At 45.7% G+C, this 18,544-nt stretch overlaps 2 protein-coding genes across 9 annotated transcripts in view; one reads left to right on the top strand and one right to left on the bottom strand.

Moving 5' to 3' along the window:
* Positions 1-3,064: 3,064 nt before the first annotated feature.
* On the bottom strand, positions 3,065-12,878 carry LOC102551486 (uncharacterized). Of its 7 annotated transcripts, none has more exons than XR_015642795.1 (7): positions 12,659-12,878; positions 10,243-10,286; positions 9,765-9,845; positions 8,805-8,964; positions 7,968-8,094; positions 5,692-5,790; positions 3,065-3,696 (listed from the first exon to the last, which is right to left on the bottom strand). XR_015642795.1 is itself a non-coding variant. In XM_087593661.1 (5 exons), exons 2-5 carry the CDS (start codon positions 10,272-10,274, stop codon positions 8,053-8,055), a joined length of 315 nt encoding a protein of 104 aa, XP_087449787.1. In that variant the 5' UTR covers positions 10,275-10,286; positions 12,659-12,878; the 3' UTR covers positions 7,944-8,052. The 7 variants fall into 7 exon arrangements, 1 of the variants encoding a protein (XP_087449787.1); XR_015642798.1 differs by having other exon boundaries at positions 3,066-3,696; positions 7,076-8,094; positions 8,726-8,964; XR_015642799.1 differs by lacking the exon at positions 3,065-3,696 and having other exon boundaries at positions 4,185-5,790; positions 8,659-8,964.
* The window catches only part of B4galt6 (beta-1,4-galactosyltransferase 6), a 58,180-nt gene continuing 51,535 nt past the window's right edge, over positions 11,900-18,544 (top strand). Inside the window, 1 exon segment of one of the 2 annotated variants that reach the window (NM_031740.3) lies at positions 11,900-12,862. In NM_031740.3, coding sequence (NP_113928.1) covers positions 12,748-12,862 — 115 coding nt within the window. In that variant the 5' untranslated portion in view covers positions 11,900-12,747. 2 annotated transcript variants of the gene reach the window in all.

Raw genomic sequence — 18,544 nt, 5'->3', positions numbered from 1 at the left:
GCGGTCACCCGTAAGCTACTTTTCTAACTGCTGGACTGGCTACTTCCCCAAAATATTTGAAAACGTTTGAATCTTTTTGGGTTTTCTGTAGTCTGGTAGTCTGGTGTCCTGGGTTGGGGTATTTCATTTGGGCACACAGTCCACCGTGTTTAATGGAGACTTCCTGTTCTCCCAGTCTACTCCTCCTCTTCTTTAAAGATTTATTTATTATTTATGAGTACACTGTAGCTGACTTCAGACACACCAGAAGAGGGCATCAGATCTCATTATAGATGGTTGTGAGCCACCATGTGGCTACTGGGATTTGAACTCAGGACCTCTGGAAGAGCAGTCAGTGCTCTTAACCACTGAGCCATCTCTTCAGCCCACTCTGGTCTCTCTCTCTCTCTCCTCTTCTCTTCTCTTCTCTTCTCTTCTCTTCTCTTCTCTTCTCTTCTCTTCTCTTCTCTTCTCTTCTCTCTCTCTCTCTCTCTCTCTCTCTCTCTCTCTCTCTCTCTCTCTCTCCTCTTTTGTGGTCCCTACCTTTGATCCCAGCCCTGTAACTCAAACTTCACTTCTCTCTATTTTCCCCAGTAATTCATTGTAGCCATGTTTATTTAACCAGTAGTTTTAAAGTTGGGAGCAAGATTTGCATAACAAAGGCTAGTGTACAAGGGAATTTGCTTGTCTTAGGGAAACCAGATCTTGGGGTACAGAATTTAGCATTTGAATACATAGCAGCATTAGACTATCCCCCAACAGTTTGTTATTACAAAAATGAAATTTAAAAAGTATTAATTTTATTTAATTTACTTACTTTTTGAGACATTGTATCACTTTGTCACCCAGACTGACTTGGAACTCAGTGTGAGGAAGTAAAAGAATAGAGAGCCAATGTGGAGACATGACACAATGAAACAGTCGCACATTTGATATTGCTGAAAAAGAAGCAAAACGAACTTAATGGAAAAAGCTCAAAAATGGAATTGAACTAAAAAAGAGAACAAGGACCTCTATTTAGTATAGATTTTGCTGGTTCTTTTAGTCTTATCAAGTATTGATTAATCAAGTTTTATTTTATTGCTATTTCTTCTTTGCTCTTCTCTACCTTCTATTTCAAACATTTTATTGACTATGCTCAGATTTTAAAACACATAGCTAATTTGTTTATGTGTGTGTGGTACAAGCTAGTCCAAACTATATAGTCCAAAGTAGCCTGGGAGACATGATTGTCTTAGTTCTGCTTCTGAATGCTAGGATTTTAGGTATACTCAGCCACAGCCCGCTTTTAAATGGTTACTAAAGCAGAGTAATTAAGAGGCGCTTTCTATGGACTTATCTGTAGAGAAATACCAAGTCTTCAGGAGGGACGAAACCACAGGATCTGTTAGAGTCAGATAGCCATGAAGAACATTCCCGATGATGCATCATTTTGGTAAAAACATCTTAAAAGATGGGGCTGGGAAGATGGCTCAGAGGTTAAGAGCACTGACTGCTCTTCCAGAGGTCCTGAGTTCAATTCCCAGCAACCACATGGTAGTTCACAACCATCTGTAATGGGATCTGATGCCCTCTTCTGGTGTGCAAGTGTACATGCAGGCAGAACTCTATACATAATAAATCAATCTTAAAAAAACAAAAAACAAAACCTCTTAAAAGATGACTCTTTAGGACAGGATTATAACTTTGCAAAACAAACAACCCCCTAAACGAAGGCCAGGCAGCTTCCTGGCAGATGCAGGGCTTTCAGGGTAGATTATCTGTGGTTGCAGGCTGTGCGTTCCAGGAGCTCTTCAGTTAGGGAGCCTACACGGCAAGCATACTGTGGCCTCCTAACCATGAAGTGAATCTAGGAACGCACACATGCATTTGCTCCCTCTGTGAATTGCACTACATCTTAAAACTCTAACATTGAAGGTATTGTGTCATGAAATTTAATAAAACTACTGAGAATTTACTATGCTCTAAGCACATTGTCTTATCACTACCTTTCTGAATATACTTTATAAAAATCCCCAAATATAATTCTCACTCTGATACGGAATAAATTTATCATTTAACTCTCAAATGCCTGAATCAGCAAGATGATAAAGCTGTTAGAAGAGTATTTTGAAGAAGCAAATGTGTGGGTGTTTGAGGAGATTGTTAGATAGATTATACTTTGTAACTATAAGACAATATAACTCTGAGCACAATCTTTCAATCCTACTGAAATTAGTTTAGGTCTGGTCCACTTGCAAGTTAATATATAATTCCACTCTTACTTCCTGTGTGAGTCATACAAAAAGCTCTGTACAAAAGTCACAGGAATTGTACCCTGATAGTTCAGTGGAATGTGAGTGAACAGAGTTAAATAATGATCTAGTGTGTCACCAAAGGCACACCCTGGGTTCTCTCTGCCTTAGATGCAAGCTTTCCACATGATTTAAGGAATTCACGCTGCTGTTCTCTAGAGGAACAGATCCCGAGGAATCTATTGTTATAAAAGGGATTTTCTAGATTGGTTTACACAGTCTAAGGCTAGGTAATCCCATGATGCTTGCTTGAATGCTGGAGAGCCAAACAAACAAAACCCAAGCTGGAAGCCTCAAAAAGTCACTGTTTTACTTCTTTTTAAAGGCAAAAGTACCTTAACCAAGGCAACTTACAAAGAGAAAATTGTAGTGGATTGGCAGAATGTTGCTTGTATTCTAATTAATGCTAACTTGGGACCCCCAAGACTGGTTGCGCCAGAGGCGAGCATGTCCCTATGTAAGACACGGACAGAGTGGTCTGGCCCCAGTTAATTGTGATTGGTAAATAAAGATGGCAACAGCTAATATCTGGGCAGAAGAGACATTGGTGAGGTTGAGGCTTGGTGAGAGAGGACCATGAGGTGGGAAGGAGAGAAAAAGAGCCACCATGAAAAAAAGGAAAAGTGTGCATGAGGGAGAAGGAGACCCACCATAGTAAATAGTAAGTGATACCTCAGGCTTATCAACAGGAAAATAGATTCTCTCAGCATGGAGGGTAGGTAGCTACCCAGCTATTTAAAAATATAAAGGCTGCGTGCTTCTTCCAAGAACTCAATAACCAAAGGCAGGGTAGAGACCCCATGACTGGGTATTCGATATTTATTGCTACTGAACATGTTTACTGGGACTCACAGTTCCAGAGAGTTAGAGTCCATGATCACGTGACAGGGAGCGTCACAGAAGACAGGCGGGCATGGAGGAATGGTGTGAACTCTTGAAACCTTGAGTCCCATCCCCCTAGTGACACACCCCCTAAGCAAGGCCATACCTAATCCTTCCCAAACACTTCCACCAACCGGGAACAGGTATTCAAGTATATGGGTCTATTGGCACCGTTATCATCCAAGTCACCACAGGCCAGGAGTAACAGCGCAGTTCCCGAGGCCCGGGTCGCTGAGGCCCGGGTCGCTGAGGCCCGGGTCGCTGAGGAGTGGCCGATATGAATCTGAGTTAGAAGGCTGCAATCTGTGGATGATGTAGCAGCAACAGCTTCCCTGCTGCATGAACCCTGAGCTTCTTGCCTGCTGGATCCTTCTACTTCAGTGCTCACGGGACGACTGGGTGGTGCTGATCATTTTGGGAGGGCGGTTGACAGAGCTGCTTTTATTTCGTGAGTGTGAACTGGAAAGCACACTCAGTCAGTCTACCCTTTTTAGCGAGCTTTCTTCTCGTTGCGTGAATAATACTTGTTTGATTCCCTTTTCTGTGGCAGTGGAGAGAGACGGGCAGAACAAATATCCCAACCTTATTTTATTTTTTAATTTTTATTAATATTATTTATTTATTTTTAGAGATTTATTTATTTATTATGTATGAGTACACTGTAGCTGTCTTCAGACACAGCAGAAGAGGGCATCAGATCTCATTATGGATGGTTGTGAGCCACCATGTGGTTGCTGGGAATTGAGCTCAGGACCTCTGGAAGAGTGGTCAGTGCTCTTACCTAACCACTGAGCCATCTCTCCAGCTCCCCAACCTTATTTTAATGACATACTTCAGAGCATTAATATTCTCTCTCTACGTCACAGCATGGTTTAAGAATTAAGGCATGGTGGTGCTTAATCCCGGCAGTCAGGAGGAAGAACCAAGAGGGTTTCTGTGAGTTCAAGGCCAGCCTGGTCTATATAGTGAGTTCCAGGACAGACAGAGCTACATAGTGAGACCCTGTCTTAAAAAACTGAGCCTGGTGTGGTGGTGAACACCTTTAATTCCAGCACTAGCAAGGCAGAGGCAGGCAGATCTCTATGAGTTCAAGGCCAGCCCTATACAGAGTAACCCTGTCTTAAAAAAACAAAAGCCAACAAACAAGCAAAAACCCCAAAAGCCAACAAACAAACAAAAAACCCCAAACCAAAAAGCATTGCTGTCCTCGATAAAGACTTCTAGAAGATCTTCAAGTCATTCTACTAGTAGGGGTCAGGAGCTGGGTGTAGTGGATCTTGCTTGTAAGCTGGCAAGAGGGTGGCTGTAATTTGGAGGCTAACTTGGGCTATATGAGTGCCAGGCCTGCCTGACTTGGGGTACATAGTAAGGCCCTGTCAAACCAAACAAAACAATACCCAAACAATCTTGGAATTTACAGGTTTGTTCATTAGTCACTATGTGACACACATTGCTAAAATTATCCTAACATGTGCTCTGGACTTTGCTGGATTAAGATGTATTTGTCGTTTCTTTGTGCTGTTGATTTTAGAGTTACACAGGTTATGTTAACATTTAATATTGGTCACGTGACATTTTAGTAAGATAAGGTTGCGTATACGTGTGTTTGCATATATAATATGTGTGTATACATCTATACTACAGTGTTGAGAACTGAGCCCAGGGTCTGTGTGTGCCAGGTAACCCTGTATTACTGAGCTGTATACCTTCCCTTAGTAGCTTTTTATCATATCTATGAAAAATCGGAAATTTTTTTTATCAAAGTAAGTTGATAATCAAAATGACAGTGTTGGCCACTAACTTGGTAAAAACTGGCTTTCTCTTCAAGTATCCATGTGACTAGAAACCCCACTGGTGCTTTTCATTCCGACCTTTGATAACAACAGAAGTATGTTTGTGTAAATACTTACCTTAGACTGTTAAGGTGACCTGGGGATGATGGGGTTGCCCAGCAGTCCGAGAACTTGTGCAATGTCTGTATCTCCAGAAGGCATATAAATGCTGCATAGCATGGCTGCCAGGCATAATTAATACCAACCTTGGCAGGCGAGACAGGGGCTGGGGCTGGGGATGGGGCACGGTCTCTGGAGCAAACTGGTTGACAAGACTAGCATCCCACAAGCTCTGTGCTCTACTGGGAGACTCTGGTCAGTGAATAAGTTAAGTGAGTGATGGTGGATGTTTTCTTTTCTTTTTTTCTTTTTTTTCTTTCTTATTTGTTTATGACAAATATTTTCCCACCTTCACTTTGAGACAACAGTGTCAGCCTTAGCCAAGCTGAGAATAGAATTGTCTGACTGACCGAGCCATTCTTCATTAAAACTGCCTGTGACCTTGTCAGCCTCAGTCACATTCATCTGGACGGACATGTGGTCCTTGTCTCCAGTGATGCTTTTGGTCTTGGAGCATTTTCACAGCACACACAGGTCCACGAACTCTCAGGTGTCAATCTGCTTGTCTGGGTCACGTCTTCTCCTTCCACTATTTTTATGAACAGGGCTGTTTTGCCTGTATGTATGTGTGTCTGTCTACTCACTTGCATGCCTGATGCCTCCCGAGGCTGGAAGAGGGTGTTGGATCCTCTGGAGCTGCAGTTGTGAGCTGCCACGTGGGTTCTGGGAGTGAAACCCGGGTCCTGTGGAAGAGCAAACAGTGCTCTTTATAAATGAACCTAGCCTGAGGATGATCGTTGAAGTCTCCATACATGCTTTAATATCAAGCTCTGATCTCCATACATGTTCATCCACACACCTGAATGGATATCCACATACATATGTACACATACACACAAGAAAAATGGAAAAAGGAAAAATTACTGCATTTTCGACTTGCTATATTATATTACCTATTTGCTTAGTGTTGCGAGATGTGTGTCATCTGGCCAAGGCTCACTGGCCGTGGTTACCTGGTGTTACTCTGACTTTGTAGGCAAAAGGGCTTTGTTTCTTTCTTTTAGGTACCTGTGACATATCTAATGTTCTTGCCTTTTATAGTAACTTATTCCCGTTTACAGTAACATTGTCCTTCCTGTGGCTGTGCAATGAAACCCTAACTGCTAGTCTGGAACCCCTGCTCATTCCCCCGACCCCAAACAAGCTAGGGAGCCCCATCTCTGCCCTCCTTCCCCACAACCCATCCCCACAAAGAAAACTCTGCCTCCCACTTGGAGAAAACTCCAGACGAATACATTATCACTCCTCATCTCTCTAATTTCCAGCAACCCACCCAATAGTATCCACCCAGGGGCTCAGGTTCTGACCATGTATGAACACCTTCCCAGCTCCTAGCCAGCACATCCTCACTCCTCACCTAAGCTCTGTAAAACCCCCTTGCTTTACCCCGGATGTGCGACTTCACTGACCTCCACCTGTGAGATCAGGAACCCACCGGAGAGCTGCTTCCTAGTAAACCTGACTTTATCTACTTTTTTTTTTTTCTTCTTTTCGGAGCTGGGGACCGAACCCAGGGCCTTGCGCTTGCTAGGCAAGCGCTCTACCACTGAGCTAAATTCCCAACCCCGACTTTATCTACTTTTAATCTGGCCTGTATTTGCACCAAAAGAGAGAAGCCTGTCAGTAACCAGCACCACCAACAATAACAGCAACAACAAAACAAATAAACAATGTGTCTTCTCTAAACCAGAGCACACTAGCAACACAAGTGTTATACTCACAGGTGAATGCCTCAGATAGAAGATTTAGGCCAGTGGTTCCCACCCTTCCTGAAGCAGTCGTCCCTCATGTGGTGGTGACCTCAACCATAACATTAGTTTCATTGCTACTTCATAACGGTTATGAATTGTAATGCAAATATCTACGTTTTCTGATGGTTCTCAACAACCCCTGTGAAGGGGGTCGAGACCCACAGGGTGAGAACTGCTAATAGATGGAAGGTCATGTGTTATGAAAGAGGCCTTTTACCTCAAGAAGAGAGCCAGGCAGTGGTGGCACTCTCAGAGCAGCTTCCCAACGCATCTGCCTTTAAGATATTCTAATCTGGCTTGAATTGGCTCATTTCACTGGTGGAGAAATAATCTATAGCCAGGAGCCGTTTGCCACTTCTCTGAAGCAGGAAAAAACAGAGAGAGAAAGAAAGAAAGGGAGAGGGAGGGAGGGAGGAAAGGAGACTGTCTGCCAGGCAGAGTCGAGGCAGGGCAGGGTCTGTCGGCAGATTTCCCGGCCTGCTAAGGCATGGACCCATAAGAGGAGGTATGCTTGAGGCTCAGGGTGAGGGACTGAAGATTCTATTGACCTTGGCGTCCTTTTGAACAGGGAATTTTTGGGGTGAGAGCAAATGTCTTTTATGTAGTTCAGCAAAACTGTTCCTGTTGGCCTGTGGCTTTGCTTCCCATGGTACTGTAGTATAAGACGGCTGTGAGAACTACACTCGGGTTTGGTGTGGTGATGACCCGCAGCCCTCCCATCAGTGGCTTGCATCGTTTTTTCATCTTCCCTATAATCAGCCTCACTCCCCCACAGAGGACTGTCTGACTCTGTACCAGCCTTACAGGTACAACCCATCCCTTATTATATACACAACTTTTGCTTAGGAAAACACGTTTTTAAATAGCAAGGATGCGCTTTGCCTCCATTGCGGCAGATGACGCCATCAGCACGAAGCCACGGTGTATGCTTCCATTGCAATAAGTAACAATAAAACCCTCCTTGGCAACCTTGTCTTGGAGAGGTCATGTCCTTATTTTATCCACATGCATATGTGTGTGGGCAGGGGGACTTCACTCAGTCTTTTTGGGCTGCACAAGCCCCACGTATTTATAGCCTCAGAGGAGCAAAGGCAGGCTTTTTATTCAACCTGGGTGTCTAAGACCACCCCTTCCCAGGGAGGACGATGGGCTTTGCTTTCTGTGGGCCAGTGCAACACTTTGATCCTTCTATCTTCATTCTTCAGCTGGGCGTGTCGGCGCGAATGGGTGTAATCTCTGAAAGGCAGAGCAAGGAGGATCAGGATTCAGGGTCATTTTCAGTTACACAGTGAGCCTGAGGTCGACCTGGGCTATTCAAGACCATGTTCAAAGTAAAAACTAAAACTAAAAAGTTTTAGTTCACCCGCCCCTCCCCCGACCGCATTCACTCCTCCTGCCTGTCTGCTCAGTGCACAACCCGAGGGTGTTCTGAATGACTCTTCATTTCCTCCAGGCAGGCTTCTTACTCCAGTCAGCCTTGGATTTGCTGGCCCTGGACTGGGGTCCATCGGTGACTATCAGGTGGTTCAGATTCTCCGGGATGCAAACTGCTCAATAAACCTGCCACACTCTGCTAATCTTCCATTTTGGTTTATGGACCAGATGGAAATGATCTAACTCCCACAAGGGGCCTGGCCTTCGTACACTACGCTTCCCTCCCAGAACAGTTCCATGTAGGACCGTTGAGACAGAATCCTGGCACAGACGCTTATGACAAAACTGCTACAGAGAGCTGGAGCCACAAATCGTCCCTATCAACCCCGACAGAGACGATAAATGCTCACTCGCTAGAAGCCCTACCGTGACAAGCGAAGGAGCCCAGGGGAAGATGGTGCATGTGAGGCTAGCAGGAAGGGCAAGAGGTCACCTTGGCTGATAACAACTGGCGGAGTTCCCAGCTCTGTTCCTCATTCATGCTTGACCTGAGGTCAGTTGTTTTTGTTCACCTGTCTAGCTCCTGTTTCCTTATCCCCAAATGTCCTATAACGCTCGCCAACGGGGTGTCGTGAAATGACGTGCAAGTAAGTCATCTGAATCCTTGAAAATCTGACAGGGTGTTCCAGTGATACGCGAGAACTGTCTCGTGTTAGATGAGCGACAGAAGGCCTGTGGAGGTCAGCACAAAATGTGGGTCAAATGTTGAACTAGGGATTTTCTATACATTTTTATTAGACATTATTTCATAAATGCTGTATATCTGAACATGAAGGTATGGCTTTAATGTGACCAAGTTTCCATGTCGATATGACATTTATTTTAAAATTTCTTCAATAAAGCCTAAATATTGAAGAAATCGATATCTTTTTTTACTCAGCAGAATTCTGACCATTTATGAGGGAAAATTTTATTTTAAGAGAAGGTTCTGTACTGCAACATATGTATAAAGAATTGTATAACTCATGCTAGTGTCTAACTTTCAGGTGATTTACATTTAATTATATAAAAATTGTTGTGAAATATTCAGTTGTTTAAGCATAATTTATTAACCCAATATTATTTCCGAGTCTCAGATAAAAAGACCGCGCATAGAACAAGGTATAATACTATCTATTAATATGCTTATCAAGTTAAAATCGATTTTCTGTGTGTGGTATATGCATGGTGTTGATTGGTTCGGATGTGCAGGTGTCTTTCTGTCTACCTCTTGGCTTTAATTATCGAGGTAGGGTCTCTCTCTGAATCTGAGCTCCCTGATGCAGGTAGTCTGGCTGTCCTCACTCTCCCAGAAGTAAGATTGTAGATGAGCCTCACCACGTGCAGCTTTTTACCTGGGTGCTGAGGATCAGAACCCAGTCCCTCATGCTTGACTAAACGCCTCAGCAACCATAGCCCGAGCCCCATAATTACCTGTTCATCCAGTGATATGGAGGATTGAAGCCTTAGCAACAATAAAAATGAGATGTTACCTCTTTTCTTTGAAGAAATAGGATCTTGTTAGGTTAGCTTGGCGGGCTGGATATTTGCTGGTCTCAAACTTGTAGCATTTCCTGGAATTACAGATATGTTCTACAGTGCCTGGCCCGTGAGAGACTATATGCTATTCTATTTCCCATTCCCTCTTCTATCATATAAAATATTTTTAGCATGCTCATAAACTTGGATACTGCTCTTTCTTACTTTACATTACACCAAGTAGAGACAGACAATAAACAATTTCTCTATCCTCCCACATTTTCACATTCTCTCCTTCCTCCTCCTCCTCTTCCTCCTCCTCCTCCTTTCTCCCCCTCTTCCTCCTCCTCCTTCTCCCCCTCTTCCTTCTCCTTCTCTTTTTCTCCTTTCTTTCTTCTTGGCTTTTTGAGGCAGGATTTCTCTGTGTAGCCCTGGCTGTCCTGAAACTCACTTTGTAGACTAGGCTGGGCTCAAACTCAGGGATCCACCTACCTCTGCCTCCGGAGTGCCGAGATCAAAGGCATGTGTCACCACACCTGAGGAATAAATGAAAAAAGGATTCCATTAGTGCTCACAATGTACCAGGCTCCCCTGTGTCCTTTAAAGGCATCAACTTGTTTAGTAAAGTCACCACATGCACTTGTTTCCATTTTTTCTTAATTTATTTTTATTTAATGTGCACTAGTGTTTTGCCTTCATGTTCGTCTGTGTGACGGTGTCAGATCTTGGAGTTACAGACAGCGGTGAGCTGCCATGTAGGTGCTGGGAGTTGAACCCAGGTACTCTGGAAGAGCATTCAGAGCTCTTAACCACTGAGCCATCTTTCCAGCCTCTAAACTTGTTTTCTGATGGAGTTGTGGAGGGGTGTTTTATTCCAGAACAGTCGGTCTTTTGTACCGGAGGTTCTGTGTAATGTGCGTATGTGCATGTTTGTGTATGCATACAGCTTCATACGCACATGTATGTGTCTGTGCAGGTGGAGGGCAGAGGTTGACATTGGATGTCATTCTCTACTCTACCTTGGTGTTTGAGACATGGAGTTGAGTAGTCTGTCACCGAATCCACAGCTCGCCGATTACCCAATAGGTATCGGGACAGGGATCCACCTATGTCTGAGCTGCCCAGGGATAGGATCATGCAAATAACGATACAAGAGCACACAACCGTTGCTAGAATCGTTAAGATCAGAGTCGGGGCCCTGGCTGTCCAAGCCCCTGTCCTCAACAGGACAATTAAACAGCTAAGTAGCAGTGACAAACAACACAAAACAAAACAAAAGATTTACTCAATGTGACCACAATGGGAGAAGACGCAAATAAAGAGATGCAGTGACCCCACCCCACCCCACCCCACCCCACCCCACCGAGTCCTGACCTGAGGTTTCGTTTGTAATGCAGGGCAAGAGATATGCCTAACTAAGCAGTTCTGGTCAGAGTGTGGTCCCTACCATCTTGACCTAGTTCCTTCCCCAGCATGATACTACGGAGAAATTCCATTTTTTTTGTTTTTTGTTTTTTGTTTTTAATAGTCTGATGGCTAAGGGAAGGAACACATGTCTCTTTGGAATCTACCTGTAATCCTGCTGGGATGGTTTATGTAGTCATGATCAGCTGAAAAGAAACACCTGCACACAATATGCGGGGAACGTGTGCTGTAGGTAAGGAACCCAGTTACGTAGCTAGCAGCAAGAAACATTCGAACCAAGGGTAGCCTTGTGCCTAGGAGATGTATCCATTCACTGGTCAGCTTGGGGGTTAGCTAAGTGAATGGGGCTGCCGTGCTGGTGGGCCTAGTGACTGTATTCACCTTCAATGAGAAGGCTGGTCAAGGCATAACGGATACACACAGGCCCACATCGCATCGACAGTCCATAAATCCACGAGAGAAATGTGTCTCCTTCATCCTTCTCCATAAGGTCCTTGTTTCCCACAAACGTCATCCCTGGTGCACAGCGCATCCCATGCTGAGGACCCAGTACTTGCTTAGTGTCTGGTCCACCAGGGATGGTGACCGGGTGGGCGGGGCGAGGTGGGGATGCTGGCGCGGAGTAACAGGACCAATCAGGATCCGCGGCGCTCCAGGGGCTAGGGCTCTTGGTTCCTCTTCTCCCCGCGCAGCGCCGCCTGGCGAGTTGTGCACGGGCGGGCGGAGCCTGCAGGGGTCTCGGGGCGCACAGGGCTGCCGGGATTGTCCTCGTGGGTGTCCGCAGTCCGAGATCGCCGCGTGTCTGTCATCTGTTTCCTTCGTCCTCCGGGCCCCGGCCGCGCGCATCCGCCGGGTAGTCCGGGGTCCGTGCGGGGGCGGCGCCGCCTCTCCCTCGGGCCGGGCGGCGGGAATGCGGTTGCCTTGGCCGGCTGGGCAGCGGGCGGCGGCTGCAAACGGAACCCGGGTGCACTCGCCGCTGGCCGGGACGCCGCCCTGGCCTGCTCTCGGCTCCCGAGGCCGCCGCTGCGCTCTGGGGCCCGGCGCGGAATGAGGTGCAGGCCGCGCACCGGCGAGCGCCCCGCTCCGCGGCCCCCTGGTTCAACGCGGCCGCCCGCGCCTCGCGTGCCCCAGCGCCCACGTTAGAGCCTCGCACTGGCAGCGCTCGCGGAGGCACAGGCCTGCAGAGCGCACGCCACTCGGCCCGGGTCCCGATCGCGGGGACTCGCCTCTTGGACACCGCCCCAGGTGCGGGGACCCCGACACGCTGCAGCGCGCGGGCCGCGCTCCGCATCGCAGAGCTCCTCCAGCCTGGCCCGTGGCTTTGGCCTCCACGGAGCCGGATCTCCCTGCCTCCCTCCACATTTCTCCGCATCCTTTCAACACCCTTCCCGCTGCTCTACCACCTCCCATTCATTGCATCCATTTCTCCTTCCCGGCTCGGTTCTTCTTCCCATAACCTCCCCGGCCGGACCCCGCTACCCACCCGGTACATTCATGGAAGTTTAGGGCCTGGACCGTGGCTCGGAGTCTGGCCTGAGAGCGCAGCCGGAGCTGCTGGTAGGGCAGAGGAAGATGTCTGCGCTCAAGCGGATGATGCGGGTCTCCAATCGCTCCCTGATCGCCTTCATCTTCTTCTTCTCCCTCTCCACGTCCTGTCTCTATTTCATCTATGTGGCTCCAGGCATCGGTAAGCACCCAGACACACCCTCGCCTCCTATGGTCAGAAGGAAGGTAACTGTTGTGTTGAGGGGTTTGGAAGCTGAACCAAAGCATCTGATTTGACTTATTTATTTCAAAACTGTCGAAGATAATGCTTGGGCGTATTCGCTTGGTTAAAAAAACCTTTAGATGAACTTAAAAGGTCGCACTCAGGAGATGCAAGAAAATGAGGGGCCTGGTGGCTGGTGAGTGGGGTGTGTGTGTGTGTGTGTGTGTGTGTGTGTGTGTAGTGCCTCTTGTCCCTTTCTTGAGTATTCATCACTACTTTATTTAATGGGGTAGCGTTTAATTGTAATTTTACCCAGACACCTTTATTTTATTTTTATTTTTATTTTTATTTTATAAAATAACAGGTAGGGAAAATATGAGGTACCAGTCTGTAGGAACTGCGGGAAAGGTCAAGAGTATCTATCGTGGCATTGCAGGTCAACAGACGTTTGCAGCACACTTGAGACATTTTAGCCGTTGAAACCCAGCTCTGTAAATTGGCTTGAGTCTTCTTGTTAAATTCAGCCTCTACCTTACCTGTGAGATGCCTGCTCAGACAAAATACCGATGAAAACAATTATGCACGGCAATTTGTGGGTTTAAATTTTTAACTTTCTGTGAGTTACTTTTGACTTTTGCTCCAAATACACCTTTGATCTTGGCTTCTTTATCGAAATATTCTAATTCCTCATTTCTCCTGCTGCTGACAAGGGATCCATATGGCTTTGTTTTAGTGAATGAAAAATTCTATGGATTTATATGGTTGTTAAAACACATCCTGTTCACTAAGCTTGGCTGAGTCTTCTTGTCGTTGGGCATTTAATGCTGAGTGACTTGGTAACAGGGCATACTCTGTCATTTTTCATTAGATATTCAGTTGTCTTCTGTTGAGTCAGGGTTTCTCCCCGGAGTTATCCAAAAATGTCATTTCTTTCAGAGAGGAAAAACACCTGCAGAATTTTAAGGTGAAATTCTTATCCCTGAAGAGGGCGTGTGTGTGTGTGTGTGTGTGTGTGTGTGTGTGTGTGTGTGTGTGTGTGTGTGTGTAGTTTCAGGGGAGAGACTAGCCTCATCCAGACTGTTTCTTATGAAAAAAAAAAACACTATGTGATCTTTCTCCTTGTTGGATTTAATAAGTATACAGTCAGATGATAATACTTAGAAAGACCTTCTCGTGTCATTGCCAACTAGAAGTTTTGGGTAAAGTTTGAAGGAGTATGGATTTATTTTATTATTATTATTATTATTATTATTATTATTATTATTAATTTAACAATTTGGTCCTTTAATGTGGGCTTTCTTTAGGTAAACATGAATAACAATCCATTCTCTTGAAATTTTTGATACTTATGACAGCAACTCACATTTTAGCCTGAATTGGGCAAAATTTTCATAGACATGGTACATAGACTATGTAAGACTTTTTTATTGACCCTAAGTTGGATGTTTTGAATCTCTATTAGGAAATCTTTATTAATTCTACCACACTTAATATCTTATCATTTAGAAGTTGGGTATTGCTTAGAACATTTAGGAAAAAGTTTTAAACACAACTTGTTTTCTTTCTTGCCATTTTAGACATCATAAATGGCATTTAATCCTATAGAAATTTTTTACTTTTCCATGTAACTCCTTAAACGTTGAACTCCTTTGAAGAACATTATTTTACCAGATATTTAACTGTGAGATTCTGCACAAGAATATTTTAAAGTATCTTTATAGGGTTTCACTAGGAAATTCAAATTTTGTGTTTGGCGACAAGGACTGTCAGGTCACTTTCTTAAATGCAGGTCTGATACCACAGTCTGTCAGCTGTTTTCTGAAGTGAAAATGATGTGGCAGATGTGGTGAGAGAGTTCACAGTGCCTCAGCCAATTGCATGAATGCTTTCCCTTGAAGCCACAGGTGCCTTGTGGGGCTCTCCAGGCCATCACCTATTCCTTGTAGTTCTCCATTGGATAAGCATACTTCTCTCGGTGCTCGGAATTCTCACACAAGTTATACCCCAGAGCAAAACTTCCTAGTGACTGGAGTGTGCTACATGGGAGTTCATTTTATTTTATTATTTTTTTTTAAATTATTTTATGTGCTTGAGTATTTGCTTGTGTGTCTGCATCATGTGCATGCAGAAGCCCAAAGGGATTGTTGGGTGTCATGAAGCAGAAGTTATCGATGATTATGAGCTGTCATGTGGGTTCTGGGAATTAAACCCCAGTGTTCTGGAAGAGCAAACAGTGCTCTCAACCATCTTAACCACTGAGCATTCTCTCTAGCCAGCTGGCCCCTCCCCCCAAACACACACACACACACACACACACACACACACACGGTTTCTCTGTGTAGCCCTGGCTATCCTGGAACTCACTCTGTAGCCTAGGATGGCCTCAGACTCAGAGATCTGCCTGCTGGATTCCTTTCAGTGATTAAAAAAAAATGTTTCCGATCTACTCCATTAAGTCCTTACAAGCCACGTCACATGAACTTGTTAGCTAGGTGTTACGGTATTTCTCTACTTTTTGGGTGTAGACAGGGTTGGTCATGTATGTTCCTACACACAGGTCTCCCATTGTTTAGTTAGTTGACTCTTCCTTGGGCCTTTTCCCCTATGCCCATCTCTTCCTCTCTTTCTTTCTTCTGTGCTGACGGGTCACACACTGTCAATCTGGTTAATTCTCATTCTGTCTGTCTGTCTGTCTCCCCCCCCACCACACTGCTCTGCATTCTCTGGGCTCTTTGGGCCCCAGTCTACGGTGTGTTCAATAGAACTCAAAGCTCATTATTTTAAGAGTAAATCGAAACCTTTTCCCTAATACTTCATTCAGGAAACACAAGATAGCGTCTTCCAGTTAGGAACTTTAGTGCTGAGGAGAACTGGGCTGTAGCTAAGTCTCTTGGAACTATCTGCACAGGAAGTCTGCGAAGACTTTGCCCTGGCCTTTCCAGCTCCAGGAGAGGCCAAGCAACTTGTTTTGTTGTCTGCCCTTGTGTATGACAGCCAAGGTGAGTGCAGTGTCCACCCAAGGCCTTGAGCTGTCTGTATTGAGAATAAACTTACATTTATTAAGAAGCCATTTCCAGTATAACTTTCCATGCAACGTAGTCATGTCAGACTCCTGTCATATCAGAGGAACAATTGGTTTGCCTGGAGCACCCAAGAGAAGCTGGACCACGAGGTCTGGAAGACATCAAAGGAGATCATCTTTGGAGGTTGGCCCCAGAAGGAGCTCCGCTGTACGTGATAGAAAGCATATAGAGGGGGAGGTTTGCTTATAGGTTCCTAGGATGGGTAGCATAGGATTGGGGTATATTGAACGCAGAAAGCACTTCTAGAAAATGTCAGTACTCAGGTTCTCTAAGGCGACTCCTTAGGGTGTGGAGAGGTAGGTTGCAAAAGGACTTTAGAGCTCCAAAGTGCAGCCCAGTGGAGTTCTTGAGGTCATTAACATTCACAGCAGAGTGGGCTGGTCTGGCCCTCACAGCTTTATCTAAATGATGATAAGAAAGGCCGTGCCTGCCCCTGGTAAGAGACGGCATAACTTCCTTGGGAGTGGGGAGTTTACTGTCCTTTTGACTCACCAAAGTCCTTGACCTTTTCCTGGAGAGGCTTTCTTGGTCTTTGGGGGTGGAATCTGGTTAGACCACAGGAGTCTGAAGTCCTGTGGGTCTCTTGGTTACTTGGGCCTCCAGGGCATTTGTTTGTGGCCTGCAGGAGAAGGTGGAGTGGGTGTTGTGGGGTGTGTAAGAAAACAGATGTGTTCCTCAGAGGCAGCTCAGATATTTTGCTTGCAAGTCTAGCCTGGGGTCTGACTTTAGTTTGCTTTGGGCTACCTCAGCAGGTAGCTAGCTACTTGCCTTGCAACCTTTGTGTGTGCTGTTTTAGACTCGGATCCTCAGGTACCTGTCAGGGCTCTTTGAGCAGATTTAACCTGCTTTGTTTGGCAAAGGCCCTTTGTTTTTCCCTCATCAAGTTCCCTGTTCTCTGGGGCCTCTTCCTGCGGTTCTTCTGATTGGGTATTGGTCACATTTTTGCCTCTGGGCCTCTCTAGCTGCTACACGCTATTTTTGTTCTGTGAGTAGCAGGACTCAGCAGGAGCTTTGCAGAGGGAAATGAGACAGCCCTTTGTTTTGGAGTAATCCTAGCATGAAGGATGGGGAATGTAGGGCAGCGACGGGGAGACCAGGTAAGAAGCTACAGTAGTGGTTCCAGCACAGGAGATTAGATTCAGGTCAGACCATCTAGCCAGAGCAGTGGAGAACGAAAGGGACGTTTTCCTACGACGCTCAGATTCTAACTTAGACCCCAGGTGGCCAGTCTCAGATGATGTCCAGGTGCCGAGGTTGAAGAAGCAGTTTTGGCTTTAGGATCCTGGAATTGGTTGACCCTGGAATATCCAGGAAGAGTTTGTCAGTGGCTAGGTAGGTGGAAATAAGGTCTTGAAGCCCCAGGAGCAGAGTAAAACAGAGCCCACCTACCCCGGGATCCCCTAATGTGCTTTAAATCGGGCCTGCAAGCCCAATTGCTTATCTCTCCATCTTGGAATGAGAGACCCCCTCCCCCCAATGTGGATTTCTGCAGAATAAAATGCTCCTTGCTTTTGCATATAATTCGGGTCTGGGGTATCATTCTTTGTTGAAAAATGGACCTTACACAGCGTATAGGAGAGTTCCATTTGGCTGTCTTTGGCATCACAGCTGAGCAGTACTCTCCCTTCTGCAAGTGCTTTTAACTCACCACGGTGGTGTCCCCTAAGCATGGTCTAGTGAGGGTACTGCCCAGGAGGCCAACGTTCCACTTGCAATCATTCCCAGAGGATCTGCCATCGCTTCAGCCCCTGCCTTTTAGAAAGGAATCAGCAAAAGTTTTCAGATTTGGGCCCAAGGCAGGGGGAGGGAGGCACTGTGTCAAATTGTCCTTTAGGGTAAGATGTATTAAAAAGAGTTATTATCACCTCGAACATGGTGTGACAGGGGCTTTGAGGAGACAAGAGTGATGATCCCTTCTTATCGCTCAAAGGAAGGGAGTGGCTTCATGTGAGCATGTGGTCAGGCTGTCAAGGAGAAGGAAGGAAAGGCACTGCGGGTAAGAAATGTACAACTATAAGATGGGGAGACAGGGGGAGGAACACATCTTGTTGAGAAGTAGTATTTTGGAGGGGGGGGGGAATGTGCCCTCATAGTAGCCTTGTGATTGATGTGTTAGTGGCTGGCAACTTCCCTGGGGAATTGGGAAGGCAACAGGCCATTGTCCCCGAACATGGGTACCTGTTAAGGGGTCAGAGATTCACCCACCTCCTCTTGGTGGGAGGTTTAGCTTTCCCTTTACCAGGCTGCCGCAAGTCGGTGAGCAGAAAGGCAGTCTGGTTTAGATTCTAATAGTTCGGAACTGTCCCTTGTTCATGACAAGCAGTCCCTCAAAAGGACGGTCCGAAGCAATGGGATGGTACACTCAGGACTTGTGACTCTGCCCTGAGTGTCAAAGACAGTTGATGTAAATCATATGTCCTGGTGGGAAACTAGCTAATTTATTGATCCATAGAAGTCCATCACAGCCCTCCCCTCCACCTTGTTTGGTGATGTGTGCCATCTACAACCCTGCTTTTTATTTCTGCCTTGACTGTTTATTGAAGACAAAAATAGCCGTGTCTGAAAGAGAAATCCTAGC

The sequence above is a fragment of the Rattus norvegicus genome, chromosome 18, assembly GCF_021556685.1.
Source record: "Rattus norvegicus strain SHRSP/BbbUtx chromosome 18, alternate assembly SHRSP_T2T, whole genome shotgun sequence".
Classification (NCBI taxonomy): domain Eukaryota; kingdom Metazoa; phylum Chordata; class Mammalia; order Rodentia; family Muridae; genus Rattus; species Rattus norvegicus.
This window is presented reverse-complemented; position numbering and strand designations above follow the sequence as displayed.

What these genes read in the sequence shown, in the direction of transcription:
- LOC102551486 (XM_087593661.1), bottom strand. Translation starts at nt 10,274, where the DNA reads ATGCCTTTGATCTCGGCACTCCGGAGGCAGAG. An exon ending in TCGGCACTCCGGAGGCAGAG is followed by an intron (nt 9,846 to 10,242) that starts GTAGGTGGATCC and finishes CTGTAATTCCAG; the next exon opens with GAAATGCTACAAGTTTGAGA. An exon ending in AGGAAACAGGAGCTAGACAG is followed by an intron (nt 8,095 to 8,804) that starts GTGAACAAAAAC and finishes TCTGCCTTTCAG; the next exon opens with AGATTACACCCATTCGCGCC.